This window comes from Micropterus salmoides, unplaced genomic scaffold, assembly GCF_014851395.1.
Source record: "Micropterus salmoides isolate LMB-PRFRI ecotype aquatic unplaced genomic scaffold, ASM1485139v1 Ms_hic_scaffold_13, whole genome shotgun sequence".
NCBI lineage: Eukaryota > Metazoa > Chordata > Actinopteri > Centrarchiformes > Centrarchidae > Micropterus > Micropterus salmoides.
Genome location: NW_024040374.1, coordinates 25,765,271 through 25,783,185, shown reverse-complemented (window position 1 = coordinate 25,783,185; position 17,915 = coordinate 25,765,271). Strand labels below are relative to the sequence as shown.

Here is a 17,915-nt window from a genome sequence, read left to right as displayed (position 1 = left end):
AGTTAGACAGAGAGCGCGAGGGCGGTAACACGTACCAGAGCCTCTGTGAGACAGCAGCGAAAAAGACTAATGGTAAGCGAAGTGTCAGCCACCTAATCACGTTTACATACCTCTACCTAGTGCGCTACGTTCATTTTATTACTCAGTGCTGCGTGCATTCATGGGGCGTATATTTTATGTAGGGAGGTCTTCTATCTTCGTCTAGCTACTATGTAAAGTTAACGGTAACGTTAGCTATCTTGCTAAATCAGCTGTGTTGTCTCAGCATCACAGCCCATCTGAAGCAAGGTATCGTTTTCTTTCTGACAACACTCATTGATGGAGCTGACATTACTGTATACAATAGCTTCAGAAGTATTACTACCGTCATTAAACTCTTAGCTTTATGATCAAAGCCTAATCAGCTCGAGCATAGCTTTGCAATATGTTCCTTGATCTCTTTGCAGACCCAGCATGAAGAGCCAGTCATTCCACTAGCATGGACAAGTACGAAAAGGTGAAGAAAATTGGGGAAGGGTCATTTGGAAAGGCCGTCCTTGTGAAATCCAAAGAGGATGGACACCAATATGTCATCAAGGAGATTGGCATATCTGGGGTAAGCTCCTATGCATTATATTCCCCAAGTTTAACTGTTCATGTGACCTTTTTTTTTTACTAACTTGCTCATTCACATTCTCTGTTTCTTATTCTGACAGATGTCAAGCAAAGAGAGGCAGGAATCTCGAAGAGAGGTTGCAGTACTTGCCAACATGAGTCATCCCAACATTGTCCAGTATAAGGAGTCTTTTGAAGGTATTCACACCGTCCAAAGATTTTAGACATTAAGAACCTCAGAGGCACTCTCTTGCAGTTGACACAATAAAATATATATTATGACTTTTCTGAATACCATATCAAATTCTTTGTAGAGGGGGGCTGTCTGTATATTGTGATGGACTACTGTGAGGGAGGAGACCTCTTCAAGAAGATCAACTCTCAGAAAGGAGTACTGTTCTCAGAAGAGCAAGTGAGTCACTAACTCTTACAATCATGAAGGTTTAGGACATGCCTGTTGACAGTGAATAGTGCACACCATGTGGAATGATTTGGTCATATTGCTTTTAATGTGTTTTTTTTTCATTGGGCTGTTCAGCCATTAGAATTACAAATGATGTAGATAGGAACGTGATACCATGTAATGTGGGTTTACCATCCTCTCCCTTTCCTAGATCTTAGATTGGTTTGTGCAGATTTGCTTGGCACTGAAGCATGTACATGATCGAAAAATCCTCCACAGGGACATCAAGTCGCAGGTATTGCTTCTCCAGAAGATCTTTCCTCAGGGATAATAAGAAGTTAATTTGCCATGTAGTGACATTTCTTTTCATAATGTCCATATAGAACATATTTCTGACAAAAGATGGGACTGTACAGCTTGGAGACTTTGGAATTGCCAGGGTGCTGAACAGGTATGTCAAATGTCATCTGAGAAGCTCTGTCGATCTCTATGAAGCAAGGTTTGGGAAAAGTGAAGCATAATATAATTTGCTTTCCATTCTCTTCTCACTTTCAGCACTGTTGAACTGGCAAGAACATGTATAGGAACACCATATTACCTATCACCAGAGATCTGCGAAAATAAACCGTACAACAACAAGAGGTACTAACTTGATGTTCGGCATTACCATGATTTTAGTGTGTCTCATTTCTGGTATAAATCAATATTTAATCGTAATCCAGGAGACAAGTTTTGTCCCGCCAAATTGTGAGTCATGCAGGATTAGGTGGTGGCTTCTGGATGATGTAAAGGTATCATGTTTCCTCTTTATTGAATGAACCTGCTTGTCTGTAGCTACAGCAGGATGCTGGTATTGATTTCCTCTTTAACTATTTTAAGTATACATGTAATCTAAGCCACTTTAGTCACAACAAATTAAGTAAATTTTAGCAGCATCCCAATGTTACATATGGAGTTTTTTAAGCAATTAAGTCTTTTTTTTTTTCTCCAGTTACTGATAAAGAAAGGAAAAGCTTTGCAAGTGACTGACTACCCCAGAACTTTTCCCTGCCTGTTCATTTGTATGTTCTCTCCTCTCACGTTCCCTACTTTCCCTCCCTCTGCAGTGATATTTGGGCCCTAGGGTGTGTCCTATATGAAATGTGTACTCTTAAGCATGCAGTAAGTATTCTGTGTGTGAGCTGTTTACTAATTAATGTAGATTTAATGTATCTTGTGCAGCATTGTGATGCTCTTTCCCATTCTGATTTTGATCTCCTCCCTGTATGTACTGTATGTGTAATGATTGACAAACTAAGTTTCAAAGAATTTGTCATTTTTTCTTGAGTCTCATAATCAAAACTGTAACTCTGATCATAGTCTTCATAGTCTTTCTGCCACTCCCTTACTAACCCCTGCTTTACTCCATCATTGCTTATGATCCACTATGATTGCCCTCAGTAATTTCTTTGCAGTGGTTACAAACATGTTCTGTGTGTATTTCTCCTCAGTTTGAGGCTGGCAACATGAAGAACCTAGTTCTGAAGATCATCCGCGGCTCATACCCTCCCGTGTCTGTTCACTACTCCCAAGAACTGCGCTCTCTCTTGGCCCAGCTGTTTAAACGCAACCCTCGAGAGAGGCCCTCGGTCAGCAGCATACTGGACAAACCTTTTCTGACCTGTAGGATAGAGAGGTTCCTCACACCACAGGTGGAGCACACAGCCACTTTGATACAGACTAAAATTACATAAAGCAGCCTGTTCAGTTTAAAAACATTTATTGTCTACCGATTCCAGATCATTGCTCAGGAATTCCGCCATACTTTTCTTCACAAGCAGCCTAAAGCGGATGTGGTGCAGGGGACACCAGGTAAGCCTATAGGGATTTTTCATAGTAGGGGTGGCAGTCACGCCGAGCCATGCTGTGAACAGCTGCGAGCACAAGTGTTTTTCCACTACACACCACAGTAAGATAAAGTTGTTCACCTTAATGGCGTGATGGAAGTGTAGTAGTCACAAATCACAGTAAGAACCTGGAGACTGCAGCCCTTGTCAGATCACTGTGGCTGTTTCTGTTTGTACTGTCCCTCTTTTCAGTATTTCATATAACAGATTTGCTGACCAAATCGTGCAGAGTAGGTCTATATCTGGTTGATTCTGAGTTTTATTGAGAAAGAGCACTGCTAAGGATTCTCTGAGCATCCCGCCTTTTTGCCAGAGGAAAGCTCAATGTGAAGCTGCAACAGCAGAAACCCTGCTACCAAGCAGTACCACAGCAGCGCGGCTCAGCGTAGCTATCCTCTGCTGTGAGGCAGTAGTGGAAATGTATGCCATCAAATGTATGTATTTCGCTTGGCACAGCATGGCACACCTAAAGCAGCCTGACCCGTGCACATGGAACTCTTATGTGCAATTCTGTCCACCGCAGTTTCCTTTTTGTTATTACCACTAGGAACCACCAAATCCAACATTTTCCACACTGGGGCTTTACCCTTGTATGTTGAAAGAAAATTGCATCCATTATTTTAAATACACTGAAAAACAAGCAAAGAATCAGTTCAGATTTGTAAAAGTGTAATATTTTATACATACACTGTATTAAAGTCCTTGTTAAACGTCAGTAAAATAATTTTTGTGGAAATGGTATATGTGTCATGAGTTATGAGTGTTGGGTCTTTAACCGTGAAAAATTCTACATCTGCTAAAGCAGCGCAGCAACGTGAAACTTGTAGAGAGGCTGCTACTGCATGCACTCGTTGTGAGAGAGTGGCGTTAAACAGACGCACATTGCTTGCCTTGCTTTTTAAAATTTTATTTCAGCCATTAGCGTTAAGAGTACTCCTTGCTGCTCAAATATTTGGGGGAGACTTGTTTTGTTTTTGTTGTGTTTTTTTTAAATATATACGCAGCCTGTACTGTATAGTATCATGTGGTTTGAGAGGCTGTAATATTTTTAGTTTGGCTGACTCCTCAGGTTAATTATTGTTCCAGTAAAGTGGATTCATTTCTAAAATGAGCTGCTGAACAGGTTGTCCATCACTTTTTAGGAATGGAAGTGAAAGTAATATAGTAATGTAACGAGTTACTTAACTAATTACTTTTAATATCCAGTAATAAGTTAAGTATTATTACTTTTTTAATGAGTATAAAGTCATTACAATTCCTGAGTAATTCCTCAGATTTGATTAGATGACTTAACAGCTTAGACGTAGCACAGATGTGTAGACCACTGTTGACCTCAACCCACACCTTCCCTCACCCTTATCATTAGATCAGGAGATAGATGGAGGATGGGGGAGAAATGAATCAACCAGACCTAAACCACACTCTTTTGGAAATGTACACAAACTATCCAAACAAACGCGTCCTTCTGTGAACTCTGCTAGCTGCTACGACCCACAAGCTAATGGTGAAGTGCTGTTTTATGTGATGGGTTGGTTTAGATAGTTGCCCCAAATCTTATTTGATTGGATACAGAATCAGTCATCAAAAATATTTTACAGGATGAGAAAACACATTATTAAATGTATATTTGGAGAGATGTGTCAACAGTTACCACCAGGACACAGGAATAAAAGTTGTTAAAAGTATTTTTTATTTCTCTGTGTCCTTAAGTGTGCAGTCCAGTAGTGTTAGTGTTACTATGGCCAAAATTTAGAGGGATCCTAATTTATTTTTTTTTTACTTTATTTCATTAACTTTTTTTTACCTTTTATATGGAATCACATAATAACAGCAATTTACACTCACCATAAGTTGGATACCTTTACAGAGCATCTTTTTAGTTTTTTTCAGTGTAATTATATAACACAAAAATAGAATATGGGGTGGGAAATATACATTTTCCTCTTCTCCCAAATGCCCTCAAATTTAGTTTCCTGAAAGCCCATGGAGGAGGTGATTCTTTCCATTACAAAGATTTCATCAGCCATTTCAGTTGCTTTTCTAGCGGCCACAGTCAGTTTTACAAAAAATCTTTTGATTTAATATTTGTAGATGTTGAATAGAGAAGCCCAAAAAGGAATTCTTCCCAATTGAAAGTAATTTCTGTCCCGAATATAGTCACTAATTCTGTGTAAATCTTGTGCCAGAAAGTATTTGCTGGGTGCAGGCCCAGAACAAGCCGTTAGTGAATTGCTTTCTATAGACGCAATTCCTCCAGCAGCTGGAAGGGCCTAAATGGTGAGACTTCAAAATCTGCTACGATTCCTCCAGTGCTTCTAATTTAATGCTTTTGTAATGCAGGCCAGAGATTTGAAACATCAAGTGCATTTAAACTAAAGTGTGAATAACATTACCAAATTGCGCTTTCATGATAAATGCTCCTTGACTTATGGTGCTGTGGAGACCAGTGATTAGAACTGCTGGAAAATATACAGTATTTTTCACATGTTTATTTGTTTGTATTTGCTGTTGAATACTGACTTGGATAAATGTTTTTTTTTTTTTTTACCTGTGTGACTAGCCAAGCGTTCTGCCCCTGGCTCCATACCACTTGCCCCAGCCCAGAAAATAACCAAACCAGCCAGTAAATACGGAGTGCCTTTAACTGTGAGGAAGGTGTCAGATGCAGCCAAAAAGCCTGCAGAGAGGAAACCAGCAGTAAAGCATAAACCGGTTAGTGGACTGTTGATGACAAACTGGTAGAGGTGTGTGTGTGTGTGTGTGTGTGTGTGTGTGTGTGTGTGTGTGTGTGTGTGTGTGATCTCTGAACCCCAGTGTCATATGTTGCTCAGGCCCCTCTCCCAGGAGCCCCCAAGAGAAGAGTGAGGCAAATGGAGGAAGAGAGGAAAAAACACGAGGTAAAACTGAGAGCCCCACATAACTTGAATTTACTGTGAGGTTTCCCTCCCTTTTCTCTCCCCATTTACTCACACATGAGGGTCCCTTCCTACCAGCATGTGTTAGTGTTCCCACCCCATCATTATGATTGATCCAAACACACTCCCATTTTCCACTCCCGCCATTTGGATTGCCTGATGTAGCCTACTGTTAACCAAGCTTTCCCTCCTCACCTACCTGCTCAGTGACAAGACAGTCCTGCTGCCTCTTGCCTCAAAGCGGGTTTCTTTTTATTGATGTGCTTTTGCCTCATGCTGCAGGACGGCATCAGAAAGAAAAGGATGGAGTTGCTTGAGAAAGAAAGGAAACAGCAGGTGGGTGCATTGTTAAGTCCCTTGGTAGAGTTCCTGATAGTTGTTACACTTTCAGTAGTTTCTTGATCTGTGTTGCCTTCAGATGCTCCTGTTGAAAGCCGACCAAATGAAGAGATATGAAAAGGAAAAGGTGGGTGTTAATTTTGTTCCTCGTGGGTTATTTCTGTACTTTTATGTATCAAATCTTTAGTGTAGTATGCATTAAAGGGAAATGGTTGATGTATGTTTTCATCTAAAACTGAAAGAACCTGTATTCTGTAACAGATCAATCGTATAAACCAAGCCAGAGAACAAGGCTGGAAGCATGTCTTGAGTTCAAGTGGAGGTAGCAGCCCAGAGAGGAAGGTACTGGATGCCCATCTCCTTATTTAATATGCAAAGTGTTACTCATGCCGTTTTTTATATTCAAAGTATTTCAATATTTTAGAATTGCATTGTTATAACATGACAAATCAGTTGTACTCTGTGCCATACAGCTCCTCCTTCGGACTCACAACCACCTTTGTCTTCTGAACTTAGTGTTTTGTAGGTGGTGGAAAGGGTGCTGTCCTGAGCTCTGTTCAGGGTCCTACTCCAGCCCCACTCCCAAGTAAAAGCTCATATGAACACTACCACGCCGCTCTGGACCAAATGGCTAAACCACAAGTCGTCAGCAGGCAGGGATCCTCAGCGGGGCCAGGCAGTCCCATTCGGTAAACCCAGATGTCTCTGTATTTTAAGTGATTTTGGTGTGTGGTGTGAGAATTGTTTTAATACCCTTGCCTCTGTGCGTAAAAAGTGTACCGGCTGCTGCTGGCCCAGTGCTGCCCAACTGCCCCGCCCGACTCCTAAACTCTGATGCAATCAAGAGAGAACTACAGAGGCTGCAGCACGTTTCTAAACAAGCCCATTTTAGTAGGTCAGTCAAGCAGCTTCTCTCCTAATCAGCAAATAACACTACACATCTGGACTGAAATTTTTACGTCCATTCTCTTTTACATTGTGAAAACTAGTATTGACTAAGAGTTTTAATTACTGTATTGTGTTTACAGGCACCGTGGTCAGATGGCTGGTGAACGCGCGTATCAGGTTGAGGAGTTTTTACAGAGGAGAAGAGAAGCCATGCTCAACAAAGTTCGTGCTGAGGGACAGCTGGTACGTAGTGTGACTTATACTGTAATTGTAAGGGTAACCTATTGAGTATTTATTCCTGTAAATACTGTATATTCCTCAATACTGAAGCTCCTCCATCATAGTGATTACGACCCCTTGCATAGATTTTCTATGCACAAAGTGACACTGATGTCTTTCTAGCAACTATAATGAATCTTGAAGCTCCCTTAAGCAATTTTTATGTAAACATTGAATCAAATGGCTCCATGTAGGGCTATATATATATATATATATATATATATATATATATATATGCAAGACTCATATTTGATGCCCTTTTGCTTTGGTTCTGCTGGCTGTGTGAGTAAGCAATTGTTTCCTATGCACATAAATCCATCCGGATAAAGTAATAGTATATCAAAGCTGTGTTGCTCTCTGTTTTAGAGTTTTTCTGACCGCTAGTGGTAAAAAGGTATTGAATGCAACTTTAAAACAATTGTATCTTAAAACTGAATTGATTTCCGGCCACTAGGGGGCAGAAGAACCCCAGAAGTCCAATATTTATTGGCCTGTTTTTATCTTTACCAACTGGAATCAAATAAATCTGTTTGCTGTAAAAACAAAACAGTAAGCTAGAAATAATATGCAGGGCTGCGTTACTATGAGTGGCTACTTTCAATTTATATGTAGTCATTTGATTCAGTGTTAATATAAAAATATTGATCAGAGCAAAGTTGCCTCCCGGGCCTCGCTCATGACTGTTGTGGCACTTAGATTCAGGGGCTGCGTCCTTCTAAAATGTGGTTAAATTGAATGGTGAACAGGGTACTCGGCAAAATCTTTCTGCAATCTATGGAAGCCGGGCTGGTTCGGTTCGGTGCAGGAGACCAAAAGCCAACAAAGAGGAGGAGGTAGGAGCCCAGGCTTGATCGCCCAGCCTCACACTCCACCTCACTCATAGCACGTCTGGCTTGGCTCGTCTTCCTTCACATGTCTGCACAAAACACCCTTTGACTCGCCCATAATTCAACCCAGCAACTCAAACCCATGCCCACTCCTTGCACAACGTGTGGTGTTCCAAGTCCAAGCTGTTCTACTCTTTATTTTGCCTCCCAATAATGGCTGCTGTCATTCACAACAATAAATACCATTGTTTTTATTTGTTTATTGTGCATAATGTCTCATTTCACCACCTCAGTTTTGAGTTGTGTATTGCAGTTTTTTTGCTTTGAATGGAATACATAAATATATATATTTACATTACATCATAAACTGCAAAATGTGTTATTTTTATTCTGCCTGAATGGGTGTTAATATAATAATTATACATGTGCTAACATCATACTGGTGTTGTAAGTGAAACTGTGTTTTAAGTGCTGCTTAAGTAATGTATGCATTTTTGTACGATTGTATCAATGCTGTGTTCTACTTTCTCTGTGTGTGTCTGTGCAGGTGTGTCTAACACTGCTGTATTTCTTCTCAGGAGTACTTGTCAAGACTGAGGCAGATCCGCTTGCAGAACTTCAATGAGCGTCAGCAGATCAAAGCCCGACTAAGAGGAGAGAAGGTTCAGTCCTCCCCTCTCAGATTCTCAGAGCACCCTTTTAATGAGTGTTTTCAGTTTTCTCTGACATTTTGTCTCCTGGCTGTTGTTGGTGTGTGTTTCAGTATGACAGCGATGGTTCTGACAGCCAGGAGTCCAGTGAGGAGGCAGAGCTCAGGAAAAAGAAGATAGAGGCTTTAAAAGTGAGTCTGCCTTGAAAATTAAGCATTACATTTTACAATATGCAACATTCACATGATAACAAGACCATAGTAACCTAAGATCACGCCAACCACTGACACAATGATACAATTGACCAGATAATAAAATAACAGCACAAGAGGAAGATGATGTCATTCAAGCTAAGCCTAAGCCTGGATTTTAGGAATGACCAACGGCTTCCTTCCAGACTCTCGCAGCCTGTGAATTTCTCTTTTGGTTGATTAATGAGGATTAGAAGGTCAGAGGTGTCACTAGATACTTGAACAGCATGAGCTCTGTAGGCGAGCAGTACAATCCTATAATCAATTCTATAATTACCTGGCAACTGGTGTAAAGAAAATAAGGAATAAATACAGTTATTTTAATGAGATGCCACAACAACTGAGATGATATCTGCTAACCTTTACTGAACCTTCAGAGTAGGAACTCTTATGTTTATGGCCCAAGAAAATGTTTGTCTGTATCCTCATTCTTCTTTGTTTGTGTGAATATGTACCTGCCAGGCCCAAGCAAATGCCCGTGCTGCCGTGCTGAAAGAGCAATTAGAGAAGAAGAGGAAAGAAGCATATGAGAGAGAAAAGAGAGTTTGGGAGGACCATGTAAGCTCTTTCATTCTTTGCTCCCCGCTAATATTCTTCAGTCAATATCATTAAATGGCCTTACTGGTGCATTAGTTTAAGTGAAGTCTAATCTTTTGTGTGTTGGGCAAGCTTGCAGCTCGGGGGTTGAAGGTTGGCATGGCAGCAGGGAGCGTAGCGTCGTCGGCAGTAGCAGCAGCAGCAGCAGCAGCAGTATTATCTACCTCTGACAGTCCTCTTCCACAGCCAAGTCCTGTTCAGCCAGACCCAGCTGCCAAAGCTCCAGCCCTGCCTGCATCCAAACCCTCCAACCCAGCTATATCCATGACTGCTGCCCTGAAGCAAGTTGGAGCAGTTAGTATACATTTACAAAGCCTATCACACCCTATGTCATAGTATTTTTTGAGTATATATTCCTAAACTATATCAATTTTGCATTTTGTGTTTGGCAGACCACTCCACTAAAGACAAGCTTGCCTGAGCCAGAGACTTCTACGGGCATCCAGGTGGGTGTATGAGATGTCAGTAATCATTTATTAACAACGTGCCAAACTGGCTCTTCCCATTTTCAGTAATTAGAAAGATAATACTACTTAACCCTTTTCACCTAACAGAGTGAGAAAAAGCAGATTCTGCGCAGACTTAACCAGAACCTAAAAGCCCAGAGCCCAGTGGAGGAGGTGGAGGAGTCACTTCCACCCCCTGCAGAACCAAGTCCTGTACCCCAGCAGAACGAGTCTGACACAGAGAAACGTCCATCTTCCAACGGAGATCGGAAGAAGTGGGATGCAGCAGAACTGCCTGTACTTCCTGTGGCTCAGCAAACCTTGGAGGAAACCTGTGAAACCACAACAATCAGTAAGTGTAATTTGTGTAAAAGTGTAAACAAATTTGTAACTACGCTGCTGCCACTTGCCACTTTTAATCTCAAGGAGTTTCATTTATCCTGGATAAATAAAGGTTTGAATGAATGAAGTGGAGCCATCGCAGGACAAAACTCGCAAGCATTTTTATTAACGCACATGTATTATCACAAGTTATATTTACAAAATATATTTATACCTCATGCCAGTTGTTGTGCTGTAGAAATTTTTCACTGAATTTGCTTTGCTAGGAATTTATATACATACTGCTTCTATTTTAAAGATTTCAGAAGAAAGTTGATGAAATTATTTTTTTTTTCCCCCAAACATTCTCTCACCAGCCTCCTCAGTGTCTCCAGAAGATCGACCATCTTCTGGTGGAGACAGGAAGAAGTGGGAGGCAGGAGTTCCCTTTGTCCCCTCTGTAGCCCAACAAACTCTAGAGCAGACATGCATCACCACCATTGGTGAGTGACCCTCTCCCTGAGTGACAACACATGTGCAGATTTCCTGAAAATCACACCACTCTGCAGTGGGCACCTAAAAAAATGTGTCTGTGTCTCTGTCTGTGTCTCAGAGCAAACTGCAGGTGAAGTCATACAGATTTGTGGGCTACAGGAAGAAGCTCCTAGGAAGGTGTGGGGGGTGAGTCCAGACTCTCAGGTGCTCAGAGTACTTCAGGAGGCAGAGCTTCAGCCTCTCACCCAGCAACTGGAGAATGCCACCATTTCTGAGGAAGAGTTTTCTAGCACTGGTTGGTCTTCAGTCTTCATCTTCTTACCATCCAAATGAGGCCAAGTACAAGCAGTACTCAGACATACAAATAGTGTCAACCATAAAGAATTGTTCAGCTATTTTCAATCTTGAGTTTTGTCACTGTTTTTGCCACTCCTCTCCGCATTTGATGGAAGATACTGTCAAACTAAGCCAAACAAAATGTGACTAAAACATGCAAGCTTACAGACATATGCCATTGTGTGGACATGAAGGAGGCTTGTTAGATGGTTTAATTTCACTATATGATTGCCTATGATACTATAATGAGTAGGAGTATATTTACTGATGATGCCACATATGCCGCAGATAAGCCGGACCAACCAGCAGCTGCTGAGATTGTGAAGACACCTAAAGAAGTGTTGCCCTGTAAGCAAACGCCATCTGCTGTGGTTCAGAGCACAGAGGTTCAGAAGGAGAGTGCAGACACCACTGATTCCTCACGTCAGGAAATGTCTGTTGCCGGTGTAGTGGAAAGAGTGACGCTGCCACCCAACTTAACTGAGACTCAGGGTTAGGATGACACTTAACCTTATATTGATTAGACATTTCAGCTCCTTATTTTTAATCATATTTTCAGTATAATGCAATCCTATCTGGTCTGAATTCTTTCAGATCCAGCAGACCTGGAGTCGGTGGTTTTGGAAGAGACACCTAAACAGGCCTCACGTCCCCTTGCTCTTGTGCAGCAGGCATGGGAGCTGGAAGCCCAAATGCCAATGTGACTATTGATCTTTTAAACTATTTATACTAAGAAAGAATTGTACCTTTTCACACTTAAATTAAGGGTCAGTCATTGTTTACTCACTTAGTTGACCTAGATATAGCCAGTGTATTTAAGTTAACAAGACCATTGTGTTACAGCTCCATTAGAAACATAAAATGTGGAATATTTTTATTCCTGGTTCAGTCAACAAATTTTTTAATACATTACAATACATTATTTATGAGTGTATTTCTCTTGTAGGCCACCAGAGGGTATCACAAGACCAGCAGGCACAAAAGAGGTTTACAAGAGTGCAGAAAAACCAACTGAATCTTCCGGTGAGGTTAATGTTTAATGAGTCAAAGATGCTTTATTTTTTTTTTCAGCGTGATTAGCATCCTAATTAAATCTATTCCCATCCCGCCCCTCCCTTTAACAGGTTTAGCACAGTGCGAGGAGCCCCTTTTTATGAAGTTGTGTTCCCCGGCCCACCGACGCACTGTTGCCCTTGCAGTCCTCTCAGCCCAGTCCTCCATGGATGAATCATCCTCCTCTCTGGCCTCTCGCTCGCGCTCTGTCTCACCCCTGCGCTCCAAACACCATGACGCCCTCCTCATTGGTCTCTCTACAGGCATGTTTGACGCCAACAACCCCAAGGTGATTACTGGCTGTGCTTTACTTAAAAAAGAAAACAGTGACATGACATAGCATAGTCTAATCACATGATCGTATGGGATCCATGACATTATTGATTGCGAACAGGTGAACGGCTGTTGCAGGGGTTCTGGACATTCACATTTGTTCTTGTGCCTGGTGTGATGTGGAGGCTTGTGTGGTATTTTTAGGTTGGATTCCAGTCTTCTTTATTAATGTGGAGGTCCGGAAAAGAGCCAGAGCCATAAATCACATAGTCTGAACCTGCAGTGGATCTGATAGGACAGAAAGAGCATCCATCAACCTATATCTTTCATAACCTTCATCAGGGACTTTGGGATCTGCAGAACCCTTGCTTCATCGTTTTATACACAAAGAGTTACATAGAATATAAACGTGGAACATTTTGTCAGTTTGCTTTTTGTTAGGATGTTGTTGTTGAGGCCTTTTCTGAAAGTTACTTGACATAAAGAAAATCACATTTTCTAAATTTCTTGTGTCACAGAGCCCATTCCACTGGCCTCTCCATTACAGATATGAATTTTTATTTATTGGTTGTCTCAAGATTTTTTTGAACACAGCTGTGACTTCTTTTCATGCAGTTGCTCACTGTGTAGATATTGTAAAATATTGTACGTGTTGCTGTGTTTGCATTGTGCTGTCAGATGCTGCGGACATGCTCTCTGCCAGACCTCAGTCGTCTCTTCAGCCCTCAGCAGGACTCTGCAGTGACTAGGGATGTTAATGTTGCCCCAGACAACAACCTGGAAATCGAGGACCTGGATGACGTAGCTAAAGATGCTGATCAGTCAGAGACTGAAGAGTAAGGCAAATGCAGATGAAATCCCACAAGCAAAAATTAAAGCACTTGGGCCATATTGTATTGTTTTAGCAAATCATAAACTGCTGCAGTCTAAAGGTGGCTGGTAATTTAACAGTGACCAATATCTTGCCTTACCCTAATTCTGTCAGTCATTTTCTAGGCCTGAGAGACCGCATTAGCAAATGTTCATGTTTCATTTTGCGGAGCAAAGGTAAATACAGCCAGTTGATGGCCTACTGGATGTCATAACAATATTCCCTGTTCCGTAGTGCATATGAGGATGAAGACCTGCGGGACATCCGGGCCTCCATGGAGAGACTGCTGCAAGAAGAGGTTGGCGCAGGAGACTTTAATGGAAACCCACCAGAGGGCGAAGACCAAGAGCTATTCAACAGGATAGCAGCCGAGATCAATCAGGACAACATTCGAATGGCTGTAGATGACAACGACGACGACGACAATGATGATGATGACGAAGAAGAGGATGAGGAGGAAGACGAGGATGAGGAGGACGAGGATGAGGAATGCTCAAATGGGAGTCCTGGTGATGAGGAAGCAGGGGAACTGCTTACCAATGGTGTGGGAGAGGAGAGCCACAGTAATAACAGCCAGCTCAATGAAGAGTGGCATTCAGGTATGAGGAATGTCACGTGAAATAATGTTTATATGTATTAAAGGGTTATTTTTGGGGGGGGGGGGGGTTATGTAAGACCAAACACTAACTTACCACTTTTGCTTACATGCCATGGTTGTTAATCTTGCTACACAGTAGTGTTGAGAAAGCTTGGAAACAACTTCAGCTTGTAAAATAAGAAATCTTAAATTAATATTTCATGTCAGATGATTCATGCCTTTTAATAAGTGGCCATGTAATAAATAGGTGCTTATTGCAAACTAAGGACCTTCAGTATTATGAGAACTGATAAATCATGCTGCACCATAGATGGCAGTGGAGAGGACCAGGGCGGAGAGGCTGTGCATCATGACAGCATCTTCAGTCGCCTGGAAGAACTTCGCTTCGACCTGGAGCAGCAGATGGGCTTTGAGAAGTTCATTGAGGCTTACAATAAGATTAAGGTATGCCATATTTCGTATCTCTGTCAATGTTAAATGCATAAGACTTATTGAACAATTGATTTTATATATATATATATATATATATATATATATATATATATATATATATATATATATATATATATATATATATATATATATATATATATATATATATATATATATATATATATATATAAATAAAATAAATAATGTGTGTGTGTGTGTTTTGGGGGCATTACAGGCTATACATGAAGATGAAGATGAGAATATTGACCTGGGCTCCAGTTTGGTCTTCAACATTTTGGGAACTGAGCACCAGCATCTGTATCCCAACATCCTTCATCTAGTGATGGCAGATGGCGCATACCAAGAAGGTTAGTGACAGTAGTTAGTTCCTAGTTGATTGTAGATATGTTTATCTTTTCATCATTTCCACTGTCGCTCTGAAAAGCATGGATGATTTCTCTTTATTTTTTGTCACTTTTTAGGCTTTTGGTAATAAGTCACTTGTGTAAACCACAGAAACACGCATATCTCTTTTAATTGTTCTTGTCAGCAACGGTGTTGGAATTGTCCTCAGTGGTTTTCTCACAGCACAGAGTTGTGTGAGTGAGTGTTTAATGTAATCTATCTATCCTCTTTCCTCACATTGCTACCAAGTCGTGAAGGGAAGTAGATGTTGAAACACACCCTTAATACTTTCTGTCTGCTTTTTCTTGCTCTGTGCCAAGTCAGTTGTCAGACTGGGGCCACAGCAGATGGTGGGGGGGATATTTCTTTTATGTGTGACAGGTTTCCTTCAGGATGGGAACAGTGTTCAGAAAAACGTTCTCGCTGAACATCTCTATTTGACAATTCTTTTGTTTTCTATTTTTACTGTCTTCAGTAGAAGACATCGAGGATGCAAATATCTCCCTGGAGTACCTATCACAAGATCTGTGAAAGGTGTATCTTATGGCTCCCATCCATACAGCAGTAACACTATTAGATGCCTCATAAATATGTCAAAATATACTCAAAGAACAAACCCATACACTGTAATAATGCACTATAGTCAACAAAGAAATTGTACCTATTAAATGTCAGGTTGTATTTATGTTTTGGAAAATAAGCATCAAGGAGAAAGCAAGGTCAACTGAAAAGATATGATTGACATCTGTCTTATAGACGGAAGCAAGGTCAGTGGTTTGCCAAATCTTATGTTGAGCTATAAGGTTAACAAAACTAAGAGTCTACAGCCATTTTAGGGCTGGGCGGGATTTAGCCATAAATGTTATCACGATAAATAAATGTTCATCATAAATGTCAAACCATTATTTATTTTGTTTAGGGCTGATTTGTGCTCCTGAGTGAAAGTTGAAGAAACCAGACGGTTAATTGTGGTCTTTATGGTCAGAACAAACACTTGATAACGAACAGTGGGTCGCTTAACATATCTGAGATAGAACATTCAAAACAATTATGATCAAATCATTTTTTCAACAAATATGCATCAGTAAAATAAAGTCAAATCTTTTTTCAGTCCCTTTTCCTTAACAAAATAAATATCTTAAGAGAAAAATTGTGCCATTTCGTTTTTGATTCAAATTAAATAAATCGAACATTTATTGAACATTTGTTATATTGTTATTAAGGAAAATTATATTGTGATAATTATCAGTATTAATCTATTGCCCAGCCCTAGCTAAGGCACAGTGGTGCTTTGAGCTAAATGCCAACATCAGCATAGTTAAGCTTTTTAGAACGCTAATATTTGCTTATTAGCCCTAAACACAAAGTGCTTCTGAGGCTGATGGGAATGTCATTAGTTTTGCAGGTGTTTAATTAATAGAGTAATATAGAAAATGAGAGGATCACTAAAGTAGTTACAATTCATCCTTAAAGGGACATGAATGTGACATGAATTTCATGGAAATCCCTCCAAAAGCTCAGGATCAGAAAGTCAGGATATCTCCAAGTACGTAGGATTCACTCTCAGGGGCCCTGAATGTCTATACTAAATTTAATGGCAATCTATCCAATAGGTAGTTTCATCTGGACCCATGTGCTGAACCGTATAACCAACACTGCGGCTTAAGATTGTTGTGTTGTTAAATGTGGTTAAATTAAGTTAAAGCTTTAGTGTGACTGACTGTTCTCTACAACACCAGTGGGATTAAACATCATGTGTGTTTTTATCATGTTACTGCGTTTTGGAGTCATCTGCTTCTCGTATTTAATTTCTTATTAAGAGACATGGTCTATCCAGTGACCTCTGCCTCTCCAATGAATTATATGTCCCAAAATGATTCTCTCTTTCCTCTCTCTCTCTTTTTAGATAATGATGAATAATGTTTCGTGCAGCGGAGCTGCTGGAAGCTATGACAATCTGCTAGCTATCTGATGTCTTCCCATGACGCACATCATTTGCAGAAGGATCTATGCATGAAGTGTTGCAGCCACATCTAACAGTGTTTCAGGCACACTTGCATGATGAATAACTAGTACACTCTAGGCTGTATTTCATAATTTTGACTATCAGCACCTGACACTATTTTCTCACCAGTGTTCATCAAAAGTGTGTTATCAAATACATGTTCTTATTAACCAAAGTTAACTTCAAAGTTCTGTCAAATGTTTCTGAAAGTCTATGTCTGTAAATGAATGAAACGCATGTATTGTCACACTGGTTAATAACATAAATCCGGTTGTGTTTCAGTTTGTTGTTGGCTCAGTTGGAATCTACAGTGGCATTTCGTTTTGGTGGGCAAAGATCTGGTCCTCTCAGGGACTCTCTTTCTAATTGTCACACAATACTCAACCATAGCTTCAAAACGTAAACCAGGTTACCCTCAAACCACGTGTACCATGACCTACTCAGAACCACTTGAACCTCCTTTTCTTACAACTCTTTTGACCAAACAAGAAGTTAAATATTATCTAATACATTTTCCACATTTCTTACTGTTTCAGTTAACCCAAATTAAATAATGTTTCTGTGAGACTGATGTATGTCGCCAAGGTACTGTAGCAAGACTGTGGCGTTAGAGTGGTGGGTGTGATGTAGTGGGCCAGGTCAGATTGATGTTCTGCGCAGAGAATTGTCCTGACGATTTACGCAATGGTACAGATGTTAACAATTCCTATTTGATTATACATTAAATATTGTAAATCTTTATATTAAATAAACACTTTTTTTAAGAACCTGAGGACTTTCATTTTCCATTTCTTTCTACCTCACCACCACGTACATTGTAAGGTATGATGGCTAAGCGTGGACACATCAATGCTTGCAAATAATCTGTTTTACATTAAAAAAGATGTTTATAAAAGTCTTCAAGTGAAGATGTGATAGAAAACAAAAGCATTCTGCTTTTCATAGAGCATCAGACTGTGGTGCCACTGGTGAGGATCATAGACTGTATAGTGAGGACACAAGACTGTTTCCTTCAACTGACCATTCGCTCTTCTGTCAGCTATCAGGATTT

At 40.4% G+C, this 17,915-nt stretch overlaps 1 protein-coding gene across 4 annotated transcripts; it reads left to right on the top strand.

The window, feature by feature from the left end:
* Positions 1 to 17: 17 nt before the first annotated feature.
* On the top strand, positions 18 to 17,636 carry nek1 (NIMA-related kinase 1). Of its 4 annotated transcripts, none has more exons than XM_038716548.1 (36): positions 18 to 72; positions 447 to 595; positions 696 to 792; positions 909 to 1,006; positions 1,209 to 1,292; positions 1,381 to 1,448; positions 1,553 to 1,639; positions 2,104 to 2,158; positions 2,488 to 2,688; positions 2,776 to 2,848; positions 5,444 to 5,595; positions 5,715 to 5,780; positions 6,081 to 6,134; positions 6,217 to 6,264; positions 6,399 to 6,479; positions 6,654 to 6,826; positions 6,913 to 7,032; positions 7,166 to 7,268; positions 8,051 to 8,137; positions 8,710 to 8,793; positions 8,895 to 8,972; positions 9,495 to 9,590; positions 9,702 to 9,923; positions 10,022 to 10,075; positions 10,184 to 10,427; positions 10,774 to 10,899; positions 11,010 to 11,186; positions 11,516 to 11,719; positions 11,822 to 11,927; positions 12,174 to 12,250; positions 12,352 to 12,569; positions 13,232 to 13,389; positions 13,659 to 14,023; positions 14,333 to 14,466; positions 14,690 to 14,822; positions 16,766 to 17,636. In XM_038716548.1, exons 2-36 carry the CDS (start codon positions 479 to 481, stop codon positions 16,777 to 16,779), a joined length of 4,254 nt encoding a protein of 1,417 aa, XP_038572476.1. In that variant the 5' UTR covers positions 18 to 72; positions 447 to 478; the 3' UTR covers positions 16,780 to 17,636. The 4 variants fall into 4 exon arrangements, with proteins under 4 accessions (XP_038572476.1, XP_038572478.1, XP_038572479.1 ...); XM_038716549.1 differs by lacking the exon at positions 18 to 72 and adding an exon at positions 196 to 288; XM_038716550.1 differs by lacking the exon at positions 5,715 to 5,780.
* The last annotated feature ends 279 nt before the right edge of the window (positions 17,637 to 17,915 follow it).

Coding starts and splice junctions, on each gene's coding strand:
- nek1 (XM_038716548.1), top strand. CDS start 479: ATGGACAAGTACGAAAAGGTGAAGAAAATTGGGGAAGGGTCATTTGGA. Junction 6,135..6,216: donor AGAAAGAAAGGAAACAGCAG/GTGGGTGCATTG, acceptor TGTTGCCTTCAG/ATGCTCCTGTTGAAAGCCGA. Junction 6,265..6,398: donor AGAGATATGAAAAGGAAAAG/GTGGGTGTTAAT, acceptor ATTCTGTAACAG/ATCAATCGTATAAACCAAGC.